This window comes from Pleurodeles waltl, chromosome 6 (assembly GCF_031143425.1).
Source record: "Pleurodeles waltl isolate 20211129_DDA chromosome 6, aPleWal1.hap1.20221129, whole genome shotgun sequence".
Classification (NCBI taxonomy): domain Eukaryota; kingdom Metazoa; phylum Chordata; class Amphibia; order Caudata; family Salamandridae; genus Pleurodeles; species Pleurodeles waltl.
Window position 1 is genome coordinate 1,567,735,504 of NC_090445.1, and position 22,841 is coordinate 1,567,758,344.

The 22,841-nt window shown below is 39.5% G+C and overlaps 1 protein-coding gene across 3 annotated transcripts in view; it reads left to right on the forward strand.

Annotated features, from left to right (window-relative positions):
• The window catches only part of RGS3 (regulator of G protein signaling 3), an 805,262-nt gene that overhangs the window by 237,696 nt on the left and 544,725 nt on the right, over positions 1 to 22,841 (forward strand). For all 3 annotated transcript variants that reach the window (XM_069241285.1, XM_069241286.1, XM_069241284.1), the window contains 2 exons: positions 6,861 to 6,919; positions 17,146 to 17,240. In XM_069241285.1, coding sequence (XP_069097386.1) covers positions 6,861 to 6,919; positions 17,146 to 17,240 — 154 coding nt within the window. The remainder of the gene's footprint in view (positions 1 to 6,860; positions 6,920 to 17,145; positions 17,241 to 22,841) is intronic.

Below are 22,841 nucleotides of genomic sequence, written 5' to 3' on the forward strand. Positions count from 1 at the left end.
CATCCCTACAGGGTGGTAATGAGAACACATAAAAGAACACACCTTTCTTTTATAGCAAAAGTTGTCTGAGAACTTCTCAAACTATTGTGCTTCCTGTTTTCTCTAGTAACCTAGCTACTCCAGCTGAACATTTTATACACTCATTAGATTTCAGGAGGATTTTAGTTAAGGCTGAGCCAATAAGAAAATCTAACAAGTTATTCCTCCACTGCTGTCCACTGAAAGTTGGTTTGCCTACGTCACAACATGCCGTTTACCCGTTGGATTGTTTCTTGTTTGTCACTTTGTTACGTATTGGTGAATAAACTTCTTCTTGTAAGCCCTAAGCTACTTCCAAGCAGCCATCACCGTCTGGTTAAAAAACATTCGTGAAGCAGAGATAGATAAGGCATCCACGCGGAAAACAGTGCATATGCTTATAAAACATTACTTCCTTGGTTCTGATATGAGAGCTGATTCGAAGTTGGATTAAACTACTATCAAACTCTCTTTGCTTTAGCCCAGCAAGAATCGTTCTTCTTTGGAGTGTTTAGTATTCATCCTTTGGGGCCAAGAGCAGCTGATTGAGGGATCAGCTTGCTACTCTCGCCTAATATTGGATTGTCAATGAAGAGCCTGCAAAGAAGTAGTATTGGTTACTCACTTGTATTTCTGATTCTGCATCGTAGTGATCTTCATTGAAGTCATAAACGACCTTCCTAGCATTTTCTGAGCCATGTGTATGGATTCTGTCAATGTCGTAATCTTGAGTTTAACTCATCACATATTCGTCAAAAGGAGCTGGCTCTAAGAGGCAACTAGATCAAAATGTAATGAGCGATACCCCTCAAACCAAGGGGACACAGTTCTACAAACCAAAAATGAAAAACTTTCCCCCAGGAAAAAAAAAATACTCAATTAACAAACGATCACTTATTCAACACTCATAAAGCATATCTAATCCAACACAACACAATTTTGAAAAAAAAATATATCGTTTTTATGTTGATGTATTTTTGTTTTTGTGCATATGAAATTTTAACTGTATAAGTTTTGAAAGAGATTTATTAAATCTGTATATATTGTTTCTAAATTCCATGGTATTTGGTAGTGTTGGATTAGATGTGCTATTGTAAGTTTTGAATGGGTGATAGTTTAATTTAGTTTTTTTCTTTTTTGGGGTGAGGGGGGGTATTTTTGGTTTTTAAGAGGCAGCTGCCAGTACAGTGCACAATGGGACAGTAAAAGGAATGGATACTGCAGGAAGAAAAGATCAGTGGTACTGATGCCACTGTAGTTAAGGCTGGCTGCGCTACCGCTTTATAAACACACAGACAACCTTTCTTTGCACTTGGTAGATTTTATGTAATAAACAGATGAAGCCTTTGGAATCTAGTATATCTGCTGCCATTTAACCAATATGGCATGTGGCCTTAACAATGGCTTGATACAATAACTAACAGAGACCTATTAAAGTGTGCAAATGCTGGCAACCATTATTCTTAGTTATAAAATTACAAGGATGCTCAAAATTACAGTTGATTACATAAATCCTCTAAAAAATTACCTGACAAAAATTATCACAATGAAAAACTTCTTCCCCTAGATGTGTCAGAGAGGGTGGCCAACACCAAAACCCTTGCCTACTATGTAACAAAATACCCGTTTAATAATCCACCGTTAAGTACCTATTGGATTTAACAAATGTTTTTCACACTGACTTGTAACTATAACAAACTCAGACCTACCGAGTGTAAGCTTTCCCACAAGCCATCCATCAGGCATACATTCATAAAATTACAAATGTATACAGAATTACAGTTGAAATCGCAAAACAGTAACTCTCCAAAAAGGGTCTGAGTATATATATCACAGTGCATGTCGTCTCTACCCATGGGAATAAGGGACCTCAAAACTCTTGCCTGCTACGGTAGTCTGTGAAATTACATGCAGCAATATCCAGGAATAGCCTATTTGCAGACTTTATTTCAGAGTGATCAGAATCTACCCACACATGCCTATTGTCTTTAACTTGAGCTTTTCACATTAAACATGTCCTTCCTTCTACCTTTATCATAACTTTTCATAATAAACAGCATTGGAAGTTTAGTTATAGGACACACTGAATAGGTGGAGTAGGGGCCGTAGCAATACAAACTTCCGTACACCTCCGGGCATGTACAGATATCAGTGTAAGCTTTCCTCCCACTTTGCAAAGGTAAACAAAATTGATAGATTCGGCTGTGTTAAGTGTACGCACCCACAGTAGTGTTAACTTCCTTCACAAGCACACACTTATTTAACAAACTGATGAAGTGGCAGTGAAAACATCCCTAAACCACAATTTCACTGGATTTCATATTCCTGTGCCATAATCCACCTTCTTTGTTTCTCAATCTTTGAAATAAATATTGCAAAGTTGAAGCTTCTATGGTGTCTTTGAGCCTATATTAAGTTGCATGTGATTATGCTCATTTTCTTCCATGTGCAGTATTACAAGTGTTTACTCAGGTTACTTTACCCTGACGATTGCCTTAAAATAAACCTATTAATAAGGAGATTGTGTGGATTACATTATCCTGTATTAGTTACAGATTACTTTCATTACAGCTATCTTTGTTTGCAGAGGATTGCTCCAAATTATGTATCTTTTATTTTAGCACAGAAAGAAAATTGCACAGATTTCACCATTTATTAAAAAATTTAAGATTATTCTATGTATTTAACCTTTCTGGATTATAAAAGGAGATTGATTTTGACTGCGTTACTTTAGTTGAATATTTGCTCTGATTGTGCTCAGCCTCCGTGTTAGACCAAAGATTCTTCTGATTTCTTTAATCCAGGTCCCGGATTCCAATAATGATTCACTGGGGGTCCCCGGAGTCCATTAATGATTCACTGGGGGTTCATAGAAGTCAAAAGGTTGGGAACCCCTACAGTAGAGTACTCAGAATACTGTGCTCTTCATTAAATTACGGAAGATTAATCTGATAATTTCCATTTTCCTGTTTTGTAGAATAATGTTAAATAATGTTACAGATTGTAGGGGATAGAACTGTGATTACATCACCCATCATTAGATCACAGAAGCTGATTTCACTAATTAGTTCCCTCCGCATTAGCGACGTAAACATTACTCTCATTATAGTACTATCTTTTATTGATCACTCTCACCTGGTCTAATAGCTTTGTTACAACCTTGGGTACCAGATGAGAGGAGAAATGCATTTATAAACAGGGTTATATGATGTGTTTAGGTGAATACTTCTTACAAGGCCTCCCACATCAGTGCACCAGGGTCAAGCTCCACATTAGAAGGTTTCACCATCCCTGACCTTTCCTAGATTGAGCATTGACTCTGCCTCTTACCGGACACGATTCGGGAGCAGGACGGATTGGAGGCCAGAGTCTTGCCCAGTAGATTGGAAGATTTTCTTTCCTTACTTCTTGACACTTTTACCAACTTGACCCACACTCAAGCCAATACCTTTCTCTTAATGTGGGCTTCCTTCACTATCGCAGAAGTCAGATGGGAGATTCTCAGTGACCTGGGGCCTTGAAGACCTGTATTAGTTTTGCATAAACTCTTGAGAGGCAGTGTGTGGGGAATAATGTGTTCCTGTACTTGTTTGTGAACCTATGGCAGGAGCGAACATTCTTGTGGGAAGCAGGGGAATGTCTCTGATTGCAGCGCCTGGAGCTCTTTTGTCAGGACCTTTGGTTCTTTTTAGTAGGTTTGCAAGTCCTTTGTCTCTTTATTGCTGGCGTTGTCTGTGTTTGGTTCTTTGTGATGTTTGGCCAACCCTGGCTTATTGCACAGAGGTGATGGCGCAGATGCATCAGATGAGTAATCCGTGAGCCCTTAAACTTCCAGAGCAAGTGTGCTGGGATAGTCATTTTGTTTTGGTAGGTAGCTCTTCAGTGTATGTGATTGTTTAAGGTATCTGTGGTATTACTCTTTGGGAAACCTGGATTCCCCTATAGCATTTAAAAAGATCCAGAAAGATGTGTGAGAGTATGCCCTTAATTTTGAATAGTCCAACAACATCCTACTTGTTTCCTTCCTTTAGTTGGCAATTTGCCCATGCACAAGTTCTCATCCAAAGTAGTTTCTATGTCGTTAGTTTATCCTTTGACTTAGTCATGATGGCCTTTTTCTAAGCAAACAGGCTAGCATGGTGCTGTCTCCATTCCCACCATATAGGCAATAAACACATCTTCCACCCCGCTGATTTCCCTTCTACTTGAAGAGATGGCGGTTGGCTAACAAGACAATTTGTTGTGTAACACAGTAGTAGTTTTTGATATTTAAAAAAAACCCAAAACAATGCCTTCTCATAAATAGGCCTACTTAATGTGTGGATCAATATTCTTGGACTCTAGACTCACCAAAGTAATTTGCTTAGTTTGCTTTTCAGTCAATAAAAGTACAGTGAGTGATAATGGTTTGAACTCTGGGTGTAGGGTTAGGTTTCGGTGTCCTCCCTCCCCTCCCCCCCCCCTCTTTTTTTTTTTTTTCCCCTTTAACCTCTGGGTCTTCACTGCGGAGCAATATAGTATCAGGATGTAATGAGATAATGTGCTACAACTATTGAACACACACTGTCCTCTTCCAAGCTCCTTATCTATGTTCCTCTCTGGTTGCCAGTATTATGTCCACATTTTTTAGTCAACATATTGGGGAGGATTGTTAAATGGTATTAAGCAAATTGTTTCGTTTTCGAGCCTTTCGAAATACTGTGATAATTGCTTCTCTTAAATCTAGTGGTAATCTAATTATTTATCTTATCTCTGTAAACATAAGTAACATATGTTTCCATGGGTCTTCTGATAACCTTGTGAATTCTATCAGAAATTACCCCGTGAAATGTTCTAGTTTGCATTTTTGTCAGTGCATTTTCATTGTTTTCTTCTGGGAAGTCCTCTTCCAGTATGACACTGAGGGCCGAAGCATGTCCCTGATTGAGTGGTCTATTAATTCCTTGTCGTTGCCTGTTTGTTGTCTATCTAGTGTTGCCTAGTAATCTGCACAAATGCGAGTTCTATCCCCAATATGTGACCCTTCCATTCCCTTCTCTGACAATATAAACCTCAATTGTTATTTCTGTTTGCTTAGTCATAGTCTTCCCCCAGCCAGATCCCTGAATTTACTTGGCCTTCTCTAGTTTGCCTGGTATTTACATCGGCTCTGTCACTGACCATGATCTGGTAATCCTTCCAGGCTCTGTCTCGGTTTCCTACATGTGTGTCTCAAGTTCCATTTATCTGTTCCTTCGTTTGTCATTAAGCTCCTGAAATCTCTGCTTCACTTTCAGGAAACATGAAAGGAAGCTTATGACCCTTGAATACTTGTTTAAAGGCTTCCAAAAGCATTGCAGTGGAATCCACCGAATCCCAGTCCAAATCAAGATGTTTCCTTTTCCTTAAGAGCTAAATGTTTAATTACTGCCAGAACTATAAAATAGATGCGTTGATGAGCCAAAAGCCCTCATTGTTGCCTTGATTCTCCTTAACAATCTTGATATAATAGTCTGAAATCACTGGAATTAGACCTGATCCCTAAGGTAACCCTTTTTAGTTAAACTTAAATAATCATGCTATGAGAATGAGATTTGGGCCACTAAAAACAAATACTCTTTGTGAACTGATAGTTCCTCCTTCAATCATTCTCTCAAGCCCTTGTCTTCGATAAAACCTTCTGGACATGTCCTCACTCCTCTCTCTCTCTCTCTCGTCTGTGCCTTGTCTTCAGTCATGCCCACACTCTACTAAAATCTGCACTGACGTCTAGGTCACCTCACTTGCCTCGTTAATTATTTTCCTGCCTTTTGCAAAAGCATCAGAGTTTGAGGTTGTAGCACATATTCATTCAGAAGCATGATATTTTCATCTGTAAGCCGTTGCAACAGCCCCAAGAGCATATCAGTTTCTCACCTCGCCCGGAATTTCTGCATGCAAGGGATTGCAGCCCTTCCTGAACCCATGATAAGATCTATATGCCACACCGACTTATAGCTGTTTGTACCCAGGAGAAGGCATTCATTTTCAGTCAAGCCTTTCCCTTGCAGTAGAAATAGGCAGATCTGTATTTCCTACGTCCCCCAGCACTACCCTTTTCCACATGTCATCCTTCAAGGCATTCTCATTGCCTGACATATATTTTGTATTCAAATTGCTATTGGTATTTTTTCATTTTTTTTATCCTACTTAACAAGTGTATCTTCTACCTCGGTATCTCGCTGGTTCTGATGGTATTGGAGCATCATCAAAAGCAAACAACCCGTGAAGCAAACCCTGGCTATTTAAATGAGTTCAATTTAAATTAATTGTATGTAAGTGTATTTTATGCCACAAAGCAAACATCCTGGCTTGGACCTGGCCATATAATGGATCCTTGTTGGCTATACCTCAGTAGAAAGCAGTTAGGGTTATGCAGTGACATTAGGTGGAACCCCTCAGTTTTCCTTCAGAAACGCATTTCACATTTTTGCCTTGATTTAAGGCAGAGCGGCTGAATGTACTCTTTTCAGCCTTTTGTTTGTAGAGCAAATTCGTTATTCAGATGTGTGCTTTGTCACTCTCGGAATACTCAGCACTTCCTCTGCTGTGAAGTATGAAAGAAATTGGTGTGATAAAACAACAATAATAGTGTACAAAAGCATCCTCATTAATATGGACTCCTGAGGAAGTCTGTGATACTTAATGCTCCTTTATACTCAAATTAAAATATAATACTCTAATTAAAATGTAATGACTATTCTACTCCTCAGTAAGCCTACATGTAACACTAATGTAATTTTGTGTTATTTGTAGATTTTTCTTCTTAGGTGGCTATCTTTTTATCTCATCCCAGCTATTTTAACAGTAATTTTTATCTTTAGTTATGGAAGCTAAAGGATTAATGGGGAAGGAATACCGAACCTGTGACTCCTACGTTAAGGTAAGACTATTTTATTTTGCATTTGTTTTAACTTCAATAATCATGCTAAATGTAATCAATTATCCCTCTACAATGTGACTATTGTGTGGGAGATTGTAAGGGTGTATGGTAATCCTTGTAAATAGAATGATGCCAAGTGGCCTTCCCCCTAGCAAAGATTTCTTCTAGAACGTAGACTTAAGGTGAATCAGGATTTTTGCTAAATACGTTATAAATTCCAATGTCTTTGTCTTTACTGTCCTATTTTGTTATGGACAAATGGTATTGTTCTGAACCATTGAACAAAGGAATTTTGTTCATGGCTTAATTAATGTCTTGGAAACGTGATCAAGAATTGACTAGTGAAACAATTCGGAGCATTTAAACTATGACTCCATTCTGTTTTTCGAGAACACCTTTTTATCTGTTATAGTATACAGTACATCTCTCACATATTATTGCAAAACTTTTTTCAGGCTGTAGCGAGTGGTGGCGAAACCTAATGGTGTAAGGAGGACCTGGTGTTTTCTTTCATCTCTCTCACTAGAGGTGATGCACCAGGCAGGAGCAGTTTTTGGCCCGAACGGTTCAGCAGCAGGATAAAGAAGCCAGATTGTGCTTCCAGGGTGCTTCCTCTCGATATATCACATTCTAGAATGAGACAAACATACATAGATACCTAGTCACACTGGTGATACATTAGTGGCTAGGAAAGAGCTGCGGGCTGATACTTGGTTATCTCATCCTGTAGCAAGTTATTTTCCTTCTGAGTTTTGGGGCAGAAATAATGCCCCTTTGGAGAGAGATTTGTTGCGAGCATGACAAGATAACCTGATCTTGATTTTGTGTGCCACGCTTACTTTATAGCTGTGGCCTCGGTTTATCTTTTGAATTTCGTGCCTGTGCATTTGATAGTAAACCACTGGGTTCTGTCCTTGTTCAGAAATGACCTCTTGGTTGGCAATTCAACAAGGTCATAGAGGTAAAATAATTTAATTTAATGAATCTGTCCAGGGCAGAGGATGTGTTATGGTGATGGGTGAGCAGAATCATCTTTTAAAAGATAAATTCTTTGTGATGAGGCATTTTGGCACCTTTATTCAGTGAGTTGATGGAAGTCATTTTGCACAGTGAGATGTTCTATATTCTCACAGCTGGATTGAACATGTTGACTCAGTTTTGCCGCATACTGGGTTTGAACCAAAAATTTCCACTTTGAGGGTTCAGTGGGCAGGAGGAATGCGCCTTCTGAAGCAGCTAGTATTAACACATGTTTAAATATGTGAAAATCATGCTCCGTTCCATCAAATCTTGGATCTGGTCACTTAATACAGAATTATGAATAGTAAAGGGTGAAAAAAGGAGCTCACATGAATATTCTAAGGGATCAGATGATCTCCAAATGAGTTACTGCAAGGCCAATTAAATGGCTTTTCTATTGATTTTTAACAAGCAGACTTGGGGTTTCACGAGCTGGAGTTGGTTTAATGTTAGCCGTAGTAGGTATCTTATTTGGGCGACCAACACAACCAAGTGGGACAATTGGCATTGACTCGAAATAAACATTTAGATTGTGTTCTCTAAAATGGCCCAAAAACTATCTTTCTCTGTCTCAAACTAAACAGTTTTGATCTTGAATATCATGTACGGTTTGCTACTTTGTTTACCAGTGTTTAGAGCCAAGAATTAATGTGTATAATTTTTATACCCCTCTTATTTTCATAACCGAAGTTTATTTTGATGTTTGTTTTTATTGGTTAATGAATTATTAAACTTGACTCTGTGGTGTAATGGCCCAATGCTTAAGAGACTATTGGTCTGATTTATTTGTCATTGATCAGTAAGCCTTAGCAAGCGTCCAATAGTGCTTGTGCCAAAGGAAGGAGATGAACAACAATGTGAAAGAGCGCTGCTGTTGGCCGATGCCCAGTGGTGCATCTTACTTACACAACCTTACCCTTATGTTACCAATCCTGGGTGGCTTACACTGGCTGGGTCATAACTTTAATGCTCAGGCACCTTTAACTGTACATTTGTGTACACCACTGCCACCAACACCCATGCCTGGTTTAGTGGATTTAAAATATTGGAAATAGACATGTGTTGTTTGAAGTTGTGAATTTCTCCAGGTTCATTATCATAATCACTGATCAAAACTCTGATGGCTATACAAATCCAGGACGAGTTTAATTTTGTACCAAAGTTGTATAAATATAAGGACCCAACAGCATATTGAAATATCAGCTTTGTACATAGGTTTTTCACAGAGTTTGAGTTCAAGAATTGATTAACAAAAAAATGTTATGGTCTTCCATTTTCGGATTATATATTTAAGTTTCATTGTGCCTGGAAATCCCCATTTGTGACATCAAATGAATTTACATCAACGTTTATTCATTGATTAGAAACAAATACAAAGCTACAACCATTTATTAAAAATAAATGATAAACAGTATTTTAGTCTAGAATGAAAATTGCTGCCTCTTCCACTTATTTGAACTGTCACTCAGTTATCCACTAACTAGGGTAAATACATGGGAATGTATTCCCATCAAAATCCTAAAAATAATCTTGTGGCTATAGCCAACCCCTCTGCTATCTTGGATGAAGCTCGTGAAAACTGTATCAAAGTCTTCTTGTGTGCTCGTTAAAAAGAGGACATCTAAACATATGTTTCAGCCACAAGTTAACATTAATATTTGCGGTTGATTACTGTATCACTGCTGCACTAGAGATCGTTTTTTTTCTGTAACCGGCTCTGTGGTGCGCCAGGTGAACCCAGTTAGCGTGTACCAGGACCTTGAGCCAAGTTTCCAGCCTGGCTCCAGAGGCAGAACACTCAAGTGCCCATTGAGCCAGTTGGCTCCTTGCGTCCGATTTACACACTTCAGCCACTGACCGATTTGAGAATGAGTACCGGATGTTTGCGCAGCCCTTTCTACATTGCACGGGTGCCCACATTGCGCCCACTCAGTATAAAGGACGCGTTTCCTAATTTGCACGATATCATTTTCCTTTGCTAATTAGGAAATGCCTCCGCGTGTACTCCTGCTCAGTGTTGCAGACGCTCGAGTGCAGAGAGCTATATGGAGAATCAGAGTGCATAAGTATACCATATTATTCACGAAACTTACAACGCTCCGTAGAAAGACGCTATAATTAAATTTGCTTAATAATATATCAAACTGTTTTATCAGGCGTTTTTAACACACACAGAAGATTTCTGGGGCCCAAGCAGTGGACACGAGAGTAAGCCCACAACTGAAGATTGTTTTAAAAATACAATGGGGATAAGATTTTTTTAAATGTTTTTTTTTTTTTATTACAAGACATTTAGAACAAGTTACTTAACATCACTAATTTATCTAGTAGAGATTCTATCTAGTCTTCAGTGAACAACAGAGGGGCGGTTTCCACCGCTTTACCATCTTGAAATGCTTTTCAGAAGAATGTACAAACTCAGTCTGGGCACGTGCTGAAGAGCGCATTTTCTTTTAACGTAATCGGGCACGCGGTCCCAGTCTGTGCAAGGAGTTGCAATGGTGCAAATCAGGACCATGGTCATTACGTAATCTGCTCCATTGTTTTATCACCAGATGGGTCTTTATTTTTTTCTTGCTGATTCACAAAGGTAAACTTAAACATTTGTGTAAGTTTATGCCTTTTCAGTATTCACAAAACTGTGTTTTACTAGTAAGTTTACGACTGCAAAGACTCAGCAGTTGGGGCGGAGAACTATTTTCGCACTCATGAACTTAATTTTAAAATGCAGTTTTGTAAATACTGAAAAACTATAACTTAGATAAATGTTTGTTTTCCTTTGACAATCAGATTTTTGAGAGCAAGACTAACCAAATTTGCCAACTATAACCTGTGAAACTCTGCTGCCCCCTGCAGTGTCCTGGTAGACATTCAGTGCAGAAAGGCTGGTCATTGCAGAACACGTTATCCCAAGGAATTGGGAAAAATGCCTTGCTGGCATTTCGTGTAATGATTTGTAATGTTGGGGCATTTTGTGTAATTTCCACAAAGTAAATTATGCAAATTTTGTCCAGGGTTTATGAAGGACCTCAATATATATATATATATATATATATATATATATATATATATATATATATATATATATATATATATATATATATATATACTTAAATTTAACATCACTGGCATTATGCCACACGGCCCCATATCTATGAGCACACATTTGTGATAACTAGGAAGAGCATCTTCTAATAACTCAACAAACCGCTCTGTGAGCCATTCTGAATACGGATGCGGAAAAAAATATAAGTAGTTTTGACATGCAGACTACTCCTAGGATCCCCGGTGGTGTGATAAGCCCCGCCTAGAATAAGGATACATGGCATAAAGTGTGTCTTAACTGTGCCCCGGCCACAGAGTTGGGAGGACGGGGATCTGCACTCTTGAAATGAGTCTGGAAATTGTTGCAGCATGTGGTTGATCAGTAAGAGGTAGTGGGACTGTCTTGCGGTCCCTGGGGAGCAGCTAACAGATCATTCCAGTCCGCCGCTATGAGTCACCTCTGCAGCCCACCCGCCTCTTCCCACCAGAACGCTGTAACTTCAGATCTGCCCCACTTAAAAGTCGATACCACCAGTTCTTAATTTATAAATAAAACCATGCTGGTGCCCGAAGTCCCCCGCATAAACACGCGGCTGCTGAAATTAAATGTGTGAACACAGAACACTGAGGCAGCCTAATCATGAAACCATCTCGGGCCTCTTCAATCTATTTACAGCCACTCACTGCCCCTTCAGCTCACTCTTGCAGCTTTTTTGCTTTCTCTCAGTGTGACGCTTTTTCATTTTTTCTTTTGCTCCATCTTTCCCTTAAGTATCTTTTGCTCGCAGTAAATGCTTGAAGCAGAAAAATAAGGGCCAGTGCCCTGCACCAGAAACAACAAGCACAAATTAAGCACTGGCTGCCTGTCTTCTAGTGGATAGCTATTAACCTATGCAACATCAACAATGTAGGTCAATAAAGCATCCCCCTCCCTGCCTTTCGGCACTTATAAAGCCCTAATACGCTGCTAGCCACCCAGTTGTGGTCAGTGCGGCCTGTGATTCTGGCAGGGCAGTTCGTGACTCCTGTCCAGAGGCTGCAAGCCATCAGGCAGTTGCAGAACATGTGCGGTATATCTGCCCCCAGCTGTGTGGCAGCGCGGGCAGTCCGACGAAGTCTCGGGATGTCAAGGACATCATGTATATGTATACTGCCGTTCTATATGCGCCATTTTTTTCATGAATCCTTTCCCTACCTGTAGGTTAAAAGGCACCACAACCAATGAGAGCCTCCGATATATCCCGACCTATTAACCACTGACAACCCAGCCATTGGATGCTTGTCTCCTTCGATCAGTGATGAATTCTTACTGGGTAGTTCAGTTATTGTAGGGCGGAAAGGGACCAGACAGAAAAGGTCTAAAGGAAAGATAACTTATGGACATTTATATATAAAAGATGTTTTTCACAAGGCTCCAAGGTTACAGAAGAGCTGGCTTAAGACTGAATAATACCAGAACTATCAAGTCTCTGCCATGCTGCTGTCCTAGCTGAAATAAGGGAGGCAAGGTAAAACTCCTTTTGCCACATTCTCTTTTTGACCCTTACATTTTAGTTACTACTAATAATAAACGTAGAAGTTACCTGGGAAGATATTCTGGAAGGTCAGGAGGATTACTCCCTAGGTAAACTAGAAAGAGCTAAGATCTTAAAGATCTAACAAACACGCGGAAGGTCAATCCCAGCATATTGTCTCTCACCCTGATTTGTGCGTAGTGGCAGTATGGCTAGGGTCTCAGCCATGACCCTATTTCGGCTTGCGTGCCTTTAAAGGTCCAAGAAGGGCCTCCTTGGGCGTAGCAGTTAGCCAGCCTTGATTGCTCTTCCACATCCTTCTTCATTCTTTTTTTTTTTTTAACAACTCATATAGGTGCATTCTAGGCAGTGTGTTTTTTTCTTACATATTGTTCAACCTGCCTCGCATAATGAGACGTTAGATGTTTGAAAATGAACAATATTAAACGGTTATTACCTTCCCCAGCTACTCTCAAATTCCCTCCCTCCAATCTTTCCACAAAAAAAGGAAACTGTTGTGGAGGATGGGGCTTTTGGATGGAGCATTTATAAAATATGAACACAATTTCCCATTATTGCATGTTTAAACATTTTGTGACATTTCAAGGTGAGGCAGCGTTGGGGGGTTGGAGAACACTTGAGCTAGTTCTGCATAATAGAGCATGTTTGCGTGTGACTATATTACCAATTGATCTCCACCAGTGGAGACTTTGTGTGTGTGTGTGTATATATATTTATATACATATATATATATATACACACACACATATATATACACGTTAAATGAGTTTATAAAGCGCACAATACCCAAAGGGTGTTAAGGTACTGAACTAGAGCAAACTTAGCCACGTTAAAAAGTTGAAAAGCCCTGTCTTTACGGCTTTCCAGAATCTCAGAAGATTGGGTAATTCCTTGATTTCCATAGGTAACAAGTTCCATTCCTTGGGGGCCAGTACTCAAAAACTACTTCCGCCTCAAGAAGCTTTCCTAATCCTAGGGACATATACATGGGTTTTGCTGACCGAAGTGGTGTTGAGGGCATGTAATGCTCCACATATTCCTTCAGGAACGCTGGAGTGGAACCTTGTAGAGTTTTAAAGGTAATGCATAAGACTTTAAAGATAATTCTTTTCTTGATTGGGAGCCAGTGTAACTTCCTTAGGCCCATGTAGGCTGATTGAAATTTAGGGATTTTTTAGAAGAAGCTGTGCCTCCGCATTCTGTATAACCTGTAGTTTGTTTAGTAGTTGTTGCTTCAGACCAACACACAGGCTATTACAGTAATCTAGTTTGGAAAGAATGAGGAAAGTAACTACCAACTTCTGTAGTTCCAAAGGGATGTAAGGTAGAATTTTCTTGATACTTTTCACCCATAGAATGCCAGTGACATAACAGACTTTATCTGGTCAGTAAATGTCAGCCTATCATCTAAAACACTACCAAGATTGCGAGCTTTCTTCACTGGGGCTGGAAGTGCCCCCAACTCTTGAGGCCACCAACTTAGGGACCAGAAATCAGTATAGGAACAAAATAGCAAAACTCTGTTTTTATTGAAGTATAGTTTTAAACAATTACTGTCCATCCAACCAATGGTTGCTAACATGCAGTCATGGAATTTAGGCCCTATGGAGGAGTCATTCTTAGTCAAAGAGATGACAATTTGCGTGTCTGTATAGGAGGTCAGGGAGAAGCCAGACGAGTGTATGATGTCAGCCAGAGGAATAACATAAACATTAAACAAGGTGGAACTCGGGAATGACCCTTGAGGCACCCCACACACCAGCTGAAAGGGGTGAGAGACAAAATCACCCAGGACTGCTACCGACTGTGTACATCCGTGAAGGAACGATCTTAGAAGATTAAATGCTGGGCCACCTATCCCTACCTGGACAAGGTGATAAAGAAGAAGATTGTGGTTCACAATATCAAAGGTTGCTGTTAAATCAAGTAGAATGAGCGCTGCGTTGCCTATGTTATCCAATGGTACTCCTATTTTCTCCGTGGCTTTGATAAGGGCAGTTTCTGTACTATGCCTCGATCTAAAGCCAAACTGAGTAACATATAATATGGTTTGGAACACTGTTCAATGGTTTTTCAATGTGTATAGAGCAATTCATACGGTGTATTATTTGGTGTGAAAATGGGTATCAAGAAAACCTATGCATTTCTGAAATGTATTTGTACATGTCTTAACTTGTGGGTACCTGTACTAGCGTATGAATTAAAGTTTTTTTTTTTTTTTTTTTTCAAAATGTCTTTTTCTCCACACTAGCTTACATTTGAAAGGCATAAATGCAGCAAAGTCCAGTTAGTGATTGCAAATGCTACTATTCTGTGCTTCCGATAAAAATGGCACTTCACATGTGCGGATAGGCTTGTGCCCGCGACCGGAAACAAGCCAAAACACAACATGGGTGCATCACATTTTTCCACTGAAAGCTGATCTGTTTTCCAATGTGAGTAGCTGTGGATTTATGGCTCTAGTTCAGCCAGCACCTAGGGAGACCTTGCAAACTTGCACATTGTTGAAACCTAGACACCTGGGGTAATCCAGCATGGGGTAACTTGCATGGCTCTCAACCTTTTTATTCAATTATTTTTTTATCCATAATACCTTGCAAACCGCAAGATTTTACTAAAAAAAAAAAACAATTTTTTTCCTTCTATTTCTGTGTTGGGAAGTTCTGGAATCTGTGGAGAGCCGCAGACTTCCTTCCACCAAGCATTCCCTCTAGTTTCCGGATAAAAATAGTTCCTCACATGTGTGGGAAGGGCCAAGAACTTGTGACAGGAAACTGCCCAAAACGCAACATGGGTACCACATTTTTCCATTTAAAACTGATTTTTTTTTTTTTTATTGCAAAGTGGGAGCTGTGAATTTTGGGCCCTAACTCAGCCACACCTGGGGAAACCTAGAGCAAACCTGTGCATTTTTTAAAACTAGGCTACTAGGGAATTCCAGTGATGTGTGCATTGTTTGGCTCTTACTATGTCATTTTAACCAGATGCCCTACAAATATCAAACTTTGGCAAGAAACACATTTTTTCCTCACATTCCTGTGATTAAAAGCTCTGGAATATATGGAGAGCCCCATACTTCCTACCACCAGGAGTTCCCAAATGTCCCCAGATTAGATTTGTACCCCACTTGTGTGGGTGGGCCAAGAGACCACAACACAAAATGACATAAAGTGCTACGTTGCTAAATAAGCATTAGGGGTAGCTTTGGGATTTGGGGCCGTGTAGTGGCATCACCCACGCCAACCCACAAACCACAGACATGTTTGAAAACTAGACAACCAGGGAATTCCAAGGTGGTGTGCCTTGTGGATCCCATTAGGTTTTCTTTCCCACAGTGCCCTGCAAACCTCAAACTTTGCCAAAACTCATGCATTTTCCTTATATTTTTGTGATGGAAACATCCAGAATCTGCAGAAATCCACAGAATTCCTAGCACCCAGGGTGACCGCACTTGTACAGATTACAAATGCTGCACCGCTTGTGTGGTTGGGCTTAGTGCTTGCCAATGGAACAGATCTCTCTGAGGTTCACCCAATGTCTCTAGTCTCAGATTGCAGCGTACGTTTTTTTGAACGCTATCCTTCTCATGTTGGATCCCCAGATTAATTTCCAATCATGTCTAGCTCTCTAAAGATTTTCTTCTGAATTATGAAAGGGGTGGGGGGATACAAAAGTAAGAGAAGTTGCTGCTGCATAATGGTCCTAGCCACTGTGACTTGGCAAACTGTTCTTTGGGTAAGTGTGGACCAGAACTGGATCGGAGTTCGTAATGAACCCGCGGAACCAAGATTACTTACTTCCTTGTTCATAGGATGTTTGCTGAGCTCCTGGCAGTATCCTTGCTTCTTATGAAAAATAAAAAAAAATGCTTGGTTACTGAGCACAGGACCAATTTCAGTTCTTGCCCTTTTGTCATCCTTTTTGTCAGTTAACACCATCTTTGCTTGGAGCCTGTTGGCCTTTGGATTAGAGCACCTACACGGATCATCCCTCTCTGTAGGTGTGTACACGCTGAGCTTCCTGCTGCCCATCTGGCTAGGCTGGTGCTGAGTTGCTGCCTCTATATTTTAGTCCTTATTACAGTTATGAATACCTCGCCCATACTACCACTGGTCATACTTGAATGTGCTTCATCCCGCACCTCGGTGGTCATCTCATACAGTATGAAAGCAATTCCCACATATGCTCTAACCAAAAGACAACTAGCTCCTTTCTTCCCCACCCCTACGCTGTGGAGCGTGCCATGTGCGTGGGTAAGTGCATTAGTTGTTCTTTCCTTTGAGGGTGAAAGCAAACATTGCTTGTGGTGAAAATCTTACTTTTCTGGTTTATTAATTTATATTCACATGGCTTTAAATATGTCTTTGTATTTGTACATTCATGTGCCAATGATGGGTCGTTGTGCCATTGATGGGTCGTATTTTAATAAAAGTTTAAAGGGCTCGCATAAATGTCATAATAGGAGTGTTCTTAATAAAGGAATTATACTGTGCCTAGGGATCAAGTCGAGCGGCTGGCCTGATCTCGGGGGATGATCGGTTTTGTTATAAGTAGAGTCCGCGTGCCGTGTACTCGACAGAATGTAAGAAGCAGCAGCTATTAACGACGGCTTGCTTTCTCTCCAAGATGTCCCTGGTTCCCGAGACGGATCGGAGGTGCAGGCAGAAGACCAAGACGGTTCACGACAGCAAAAACCCGGTTTTCCACGAGTGCTTCCTCTTGTGAGTACCGAGCCCTGTGCGCGCGCCCTGCTTTTGTTTATTGGGGCAAATTGCCCATTTGTTGTCAGTGGGTGAGACCCCGGCACTGACCTGGCCTGAACGCTGTCGCATCCCGTTAGCACTGCTTACTTGTTGTGGCCTCATTGTCCATTTATGTAAACAACGAGCGACGTTCATTTCCTCCACTGAGTTTCATAGAGGGGTGCTGATCATTTAATTTAATTATTTTGACTTGTGCGGCAATTTAAGGAAGTATGTGGGAGAGCTCCAAGAGGCTGCATTCCTTCTAGAGAGGAGGTTAGAGATGATAAATAATCCATGGATTGATGGGCGGTATTAGATGCTACATTAAAGAGTCTAACCCTTTAAAACAATCAATTGACTGTTATTAATTCAGGCTCTTCACGGAGTCTGGTTCATATCTTGCAGTTCCTCCCTCTTCCGATGCCTGTAGGCTAAATCTTGTTCTGAAAGTTCTGCATTTAAGGTAACGGAAAATGTGTTTCAAACTTTGAGTCCAACACCATAAGCATCTTTCGCAAACCCTTGATAGCGTGACTCGGACCTTGGATAATAAATCACTTGGATGTTGACAACTTTTAAATTGCCTGATAGGTTTGGTAGTCCTAAGGCACCTGAATGAACAGTAGTTGAAACTTAACGTTGTATCCTTTTGCACCTTTTTTTTTTTAGTGATCTCTTTTTAAATGCTAAATCTTTCTTCAAGGCAGTTACTCGTGTTTTTAGGAGCCCAAAATACAGAGAATTAGTTTAATAATTTCATAAGTTATTAGTTTAATAATGGTTCCAGGTGTACTTAGTGTACAAAGAGGCAAAGTCTTGCTAACAATGGGTTTTAGAAATGAGCTCTTTCCCGTAATGCTCCTTAAATTAATATGAGAATCTGGCTAGCAACCTAGAGCTTTGATGGACAATTGGAATGTATAATATTCTATAGCGAACTTTAACATGTTTTTGTAGTGTAGCTGTATTTGTGGCTATCACAAACAGGTTTTTAATGTCAACATACTTTTTAGAAGGCGTGCAAAGCTGTTGCGCTTTTGCAATCTTTTTTAGTGTAGCTACACAACTAAATAACGACCAGTTTGAATTGTAATTGAAATTTGATCTTTTAAGCTTCTTCTTTTAAAGAGTAGAAATTAACTTTAGAAGCATAAGAGGAAAATGAGCGGGGAACATGATATTTTCTACTGTGATAGGGACTGGTGCTTCCAGAGCACGGCAGAGGTTTTCTGTTGCTGGTCTTTACGCACATGCACCTGATTGCGCGTAAGTCCATGCTTTGGAGGGCCTCTGCGTGGTCGTAGAAGCCACGTTCTTTGTGAACTGAGGGAGACCAGAAAGTAGCAGGTACGAGGGACTGATGGTACATTGGTCATCTTCACTGTACCGTGCATGTTTTATTAAATTCACAGCACATTTAAGCATCTCACCAACCACCCCCTATTTATTTTTATTATATTTTATTGGTCCTGCCTTTCGATTGTCTTTTTAGGATAAAATACTGTTATCACCTTCATTGAATAGTCAAAAACATGAGCAACATTTGCAAATATTTAATTTACTCTTAGGCACAGAACAGCTAACCCGCACCTACTGCTAGTCGTTATCGTCTAATTTCATGAATCAACTCTCAGATTATACCCATCATCAAATTGTTTTTATAGTCCGATCCTTAACACCGTTTGTTGCTGTCTAATACAGAGATGTACAAAGCTAATTTAGAACAGACATTTTGTCAAACATAAGCTTTCAGTGTAAGTTTAGAAAGGAACTAGTGCAATATACCGAAAAGACCCTATGGAACTCGTACTGAGGCAAATAGTTAAAGGCCTTTTGCATATCTGCTGAGGGTGGAAGTTAAAGATGCTCACATAGCAACCTGCTTGGGTGGGATGCTAGTGAATGTTGCTAGGACTTCATGTTTGACCTAATATTTCCATCAATATGTGAATATTAAAGGATTCTTAAATGAAAGGTTTATGGAAGCCTGGTGCAGAGGTTGAGACCAGATCTCGGTCGAGATTTATTTTCCTAGACCAAGGTATGGACTTGGTTTTTCAAAGTAGCTCCTTGTGACTGTTTTCACCAAATCTACTGTGAAATAAAGTGTGCCAGCGAACTTTGATGAAGCATTAGTAAATCACGTACATGACGGGTGTGGTGTCTCTTAAGAAACAGCCTAAACACATACACAGTGGTTCTCTACTGACTCATTTATTACAAATCACAGTTCACTGGTCATCGGTTTGCACCAGTTTTAAAGTTAAAGGAACGAACAACAATTTTAAATACCAGCCACTCCTAGCTTATCCATTGAGTGTTTATATTCAATTCAATGGCCCTTCATACACAATAGTTCTATCCCCCAATGAGATTCATTATACAGAGCAAAAGTGAAGCAAACAGGGTGAAACGTGTATATACAAATAACATCGTAGATGTAGGCCTCCTCGTTTTTAAGCTAACTGTTCTTGGGCTGAAAATAAATCCCAATCATAAGGAGAGCGAAAAAGTAGAAGGATCTAAGGGTCTGACTGCATTCAAGTCAAAACGTTTTAAACTTGTTTGGGATTTTAAAGGCCCTCGTCAGGACTAAGCAGGTGAGAGAACATCAGAATTTGTTTATGAAAAACAAGGGACCTGTGCGAATCCAAGTCGAGAGGGTCTGTGGAGAAATAATTCGAAGCGGAGGAAAAGCTGGCTAGGGGCGGATGGGTCCCAGGAGGAAATGCTGAACAAGCATTGGCAATACTAGTATGTCTGACGGTAGGTCTGGGAGGAAGTCCTGAACAAGCTTTAGCAATGCCAGTAGCTATGGTTTGTCAATTTAAGTGCCTTTTATGACATTGCTGGTTTTAGGCACCCATATATATATTTGTATATATGTTTGTGTGTGTGCATAAATGTATGTGTGTGTGTGTGCATATGTCTGTGTGTGTATAAATATATATATATATAATGTGTGTGTGTATATATATATATATGTATTATTTAAGGACTTTATTTTCTATTAAAAGAATCTTGGTCTGAGAACTAAACCTGACAGGCCTTTCTAGCAAGATTTAGTATAATGGAAATCTTCGAGTGTGAAGGTTTGTCAGATGGGGTGACCAACACCAAAATCCTTCCATATAAAGGTATTCTGTGAGATTTAATGTAACAAAATACATGTCTTTATGCTTTAAAACAGAGTAATAACAATCAACCCATAAATGCCTATGCTTTTCACAGTCATTAAGTCAGAATGCCTGTATCGTACGTAACCTTTCCTCAGAAACAATCAGACCTATACCCTTCAGCATTGGTCTCTCATCATAACAAACTCAGCCATACTCTGCTGGTCATAAGCTTCACCACAAGGCATCTATAATGTATACCATAGTAAAAATTAAAATATGTACAGAATTACAGTTGTCAAAACAATATGAAATCCTTATTAATAAAGATGACCATAGTGCACATATTGTAACCCCTTGGTTTGTTTGAGTGAGTCACCAAAACTGTTGCCTATCACCGTAATCTGAAAGATTGCTTGTCATGAAATTCTAGACCGGAGCAAAATTTAAATTGCACTAGGCTACTATCGGTAATTTCATGTTAGGTTTGGTACAACATGTGTCCGAAATAAGGTCATTACGCCGCATAATTACGCTGCTGTTCGTTAGAAAGTTATAGCATGGGAATAACGCCAACAACCAGAACATAAGTGGCAGTTTTTCTAAACACTTATGTGAATGCACTATTTTATTTTAGCGCAAAATGTGTCCTTGCATCCAGGACACATTATGCCCTAAAGAATAGTGCTAAATGATGCATTTACATTTCGCATAATTTTGTCATTTTCCTGAATTTTTGCATAATAAGGCAAAAACAATCTACACAAAATTCACACACTCCTACAAAATACCTGCCTACACACAGGCTTTAACATCCACACTTAAAAGACAATTGCTTTTAGCATATGCTTTTCACAATAAGTAAGTCAAGCCTACTTTCCTAGTAGTAACTTTTCATTGTAAGCAGATCCTACCCTAGGAAATCTAACATAACGTTTCCCAGTGTACAACAATCCCTTCAGCCTTTACAATGACTTGACACTATAACGTACACAGGCCTACTGAAGTACGCATAAGATGGCAACCATTGTGCATACACTTATAAAATTAAAAATATGTACAGATTTACAGTTGACAAAGCAATATACTACTCGTCTCAATAGGACCTAACAGGAATCATCACAGTGAGAATATTCTACTCCCAGAGGTTTGTCCAACTGGGTGACCAACAGTGAACACTTGCCTGCTGTGGCAATCTGTGAGATTACATGTAACCAAATACACATCTACAGCCTGCAACATATTGATAAGAATCCCCTAATGGAGGCCTATTGACTTTAACTTATGCTTTTTGCAGGTAATGTGTCAGGCCCCCTGTCTTTGTCATAACCTTTCATAATAAACAGACCAGGTATTTGATCTGGAATAACGTTTCCTTGTGCAGGAATCAGGCCTATAGGTTTTCTCATTGGCTTGTTACCATAGCCAAGTCTGCCAGCTAAACTGACTGTAAGCTTTCCCACAAGATCACCATCAGACAGTCATAAAATTGCAAATGTATACAAAATTGCAGTTGGCAAAGCAAAATAATATCTTGAGAGAGCCTAATAAGGAATATCGTAGTGCATATCTACTATCCAGGCCTCAAAAAATCATACAAATGTTACAAGACCTGCAGGTCTAGTGGCTTAAATAATCTACTCAATCTAATTACAATGCACTTGACCCATAAAATGGTTTCAAATGATGTGATCCTGGGTAACTGTTTTAATTCACTGAGCTGCCATTCTCTTCTTAATCACATATGAGGGCACCTTTGATTTAATAGACTAAAACATTTTCTCTTATGTAAAATACAATTCCAGCCACATAAAGGATACGCATGACTGCTGACTTACCTTTTGGTTAACCGTATTGTCATTTGGGGGGCAGGAATGTTTCTCAAATCATGTTTAAAATCTGTCACCTTTAATAAATGCATACTTGAAGCGGTACCACACGTATTTGCATTCAGCAAATTTTCTTTGAAATGGCCACATTTCCCACTGACATGTTTTTTAATTAAACTATATAGTGTGCAATGTTTGGCAACCGAGTTTCGGCAAATATTTGTCATTTGCACATGACCAATAAACTCTTTTGCTCTTATTTAATTCTTTGTTTGCATTACACTTCTGAATTACACAAATCCTTGTTTCGTAATTCCTGATATATTTTGAAATCCATGTACTATTTACAAGCTGTTTAAATGCTGTGTGGTATTAAAAATAACTTGACATCTTACAGCCTTCGTTTAACAATGATTGTCAGACAGCTCACCTGACATAAACCTCTAACTTTAATAATGGAAAGAAAATAAAACACCATTTTCCAGGATAAGATCATAAATAATTAGTAAAAAGACAAAACTGACTTTGGACCTCTGTCCTTGAACAGACAGCAAATGTCAAGATAAAAACAACATTTAAAGGCTTCTTTATTGGTCATTCACTTTCTGAATGAACAGAACACCTATTCTTTC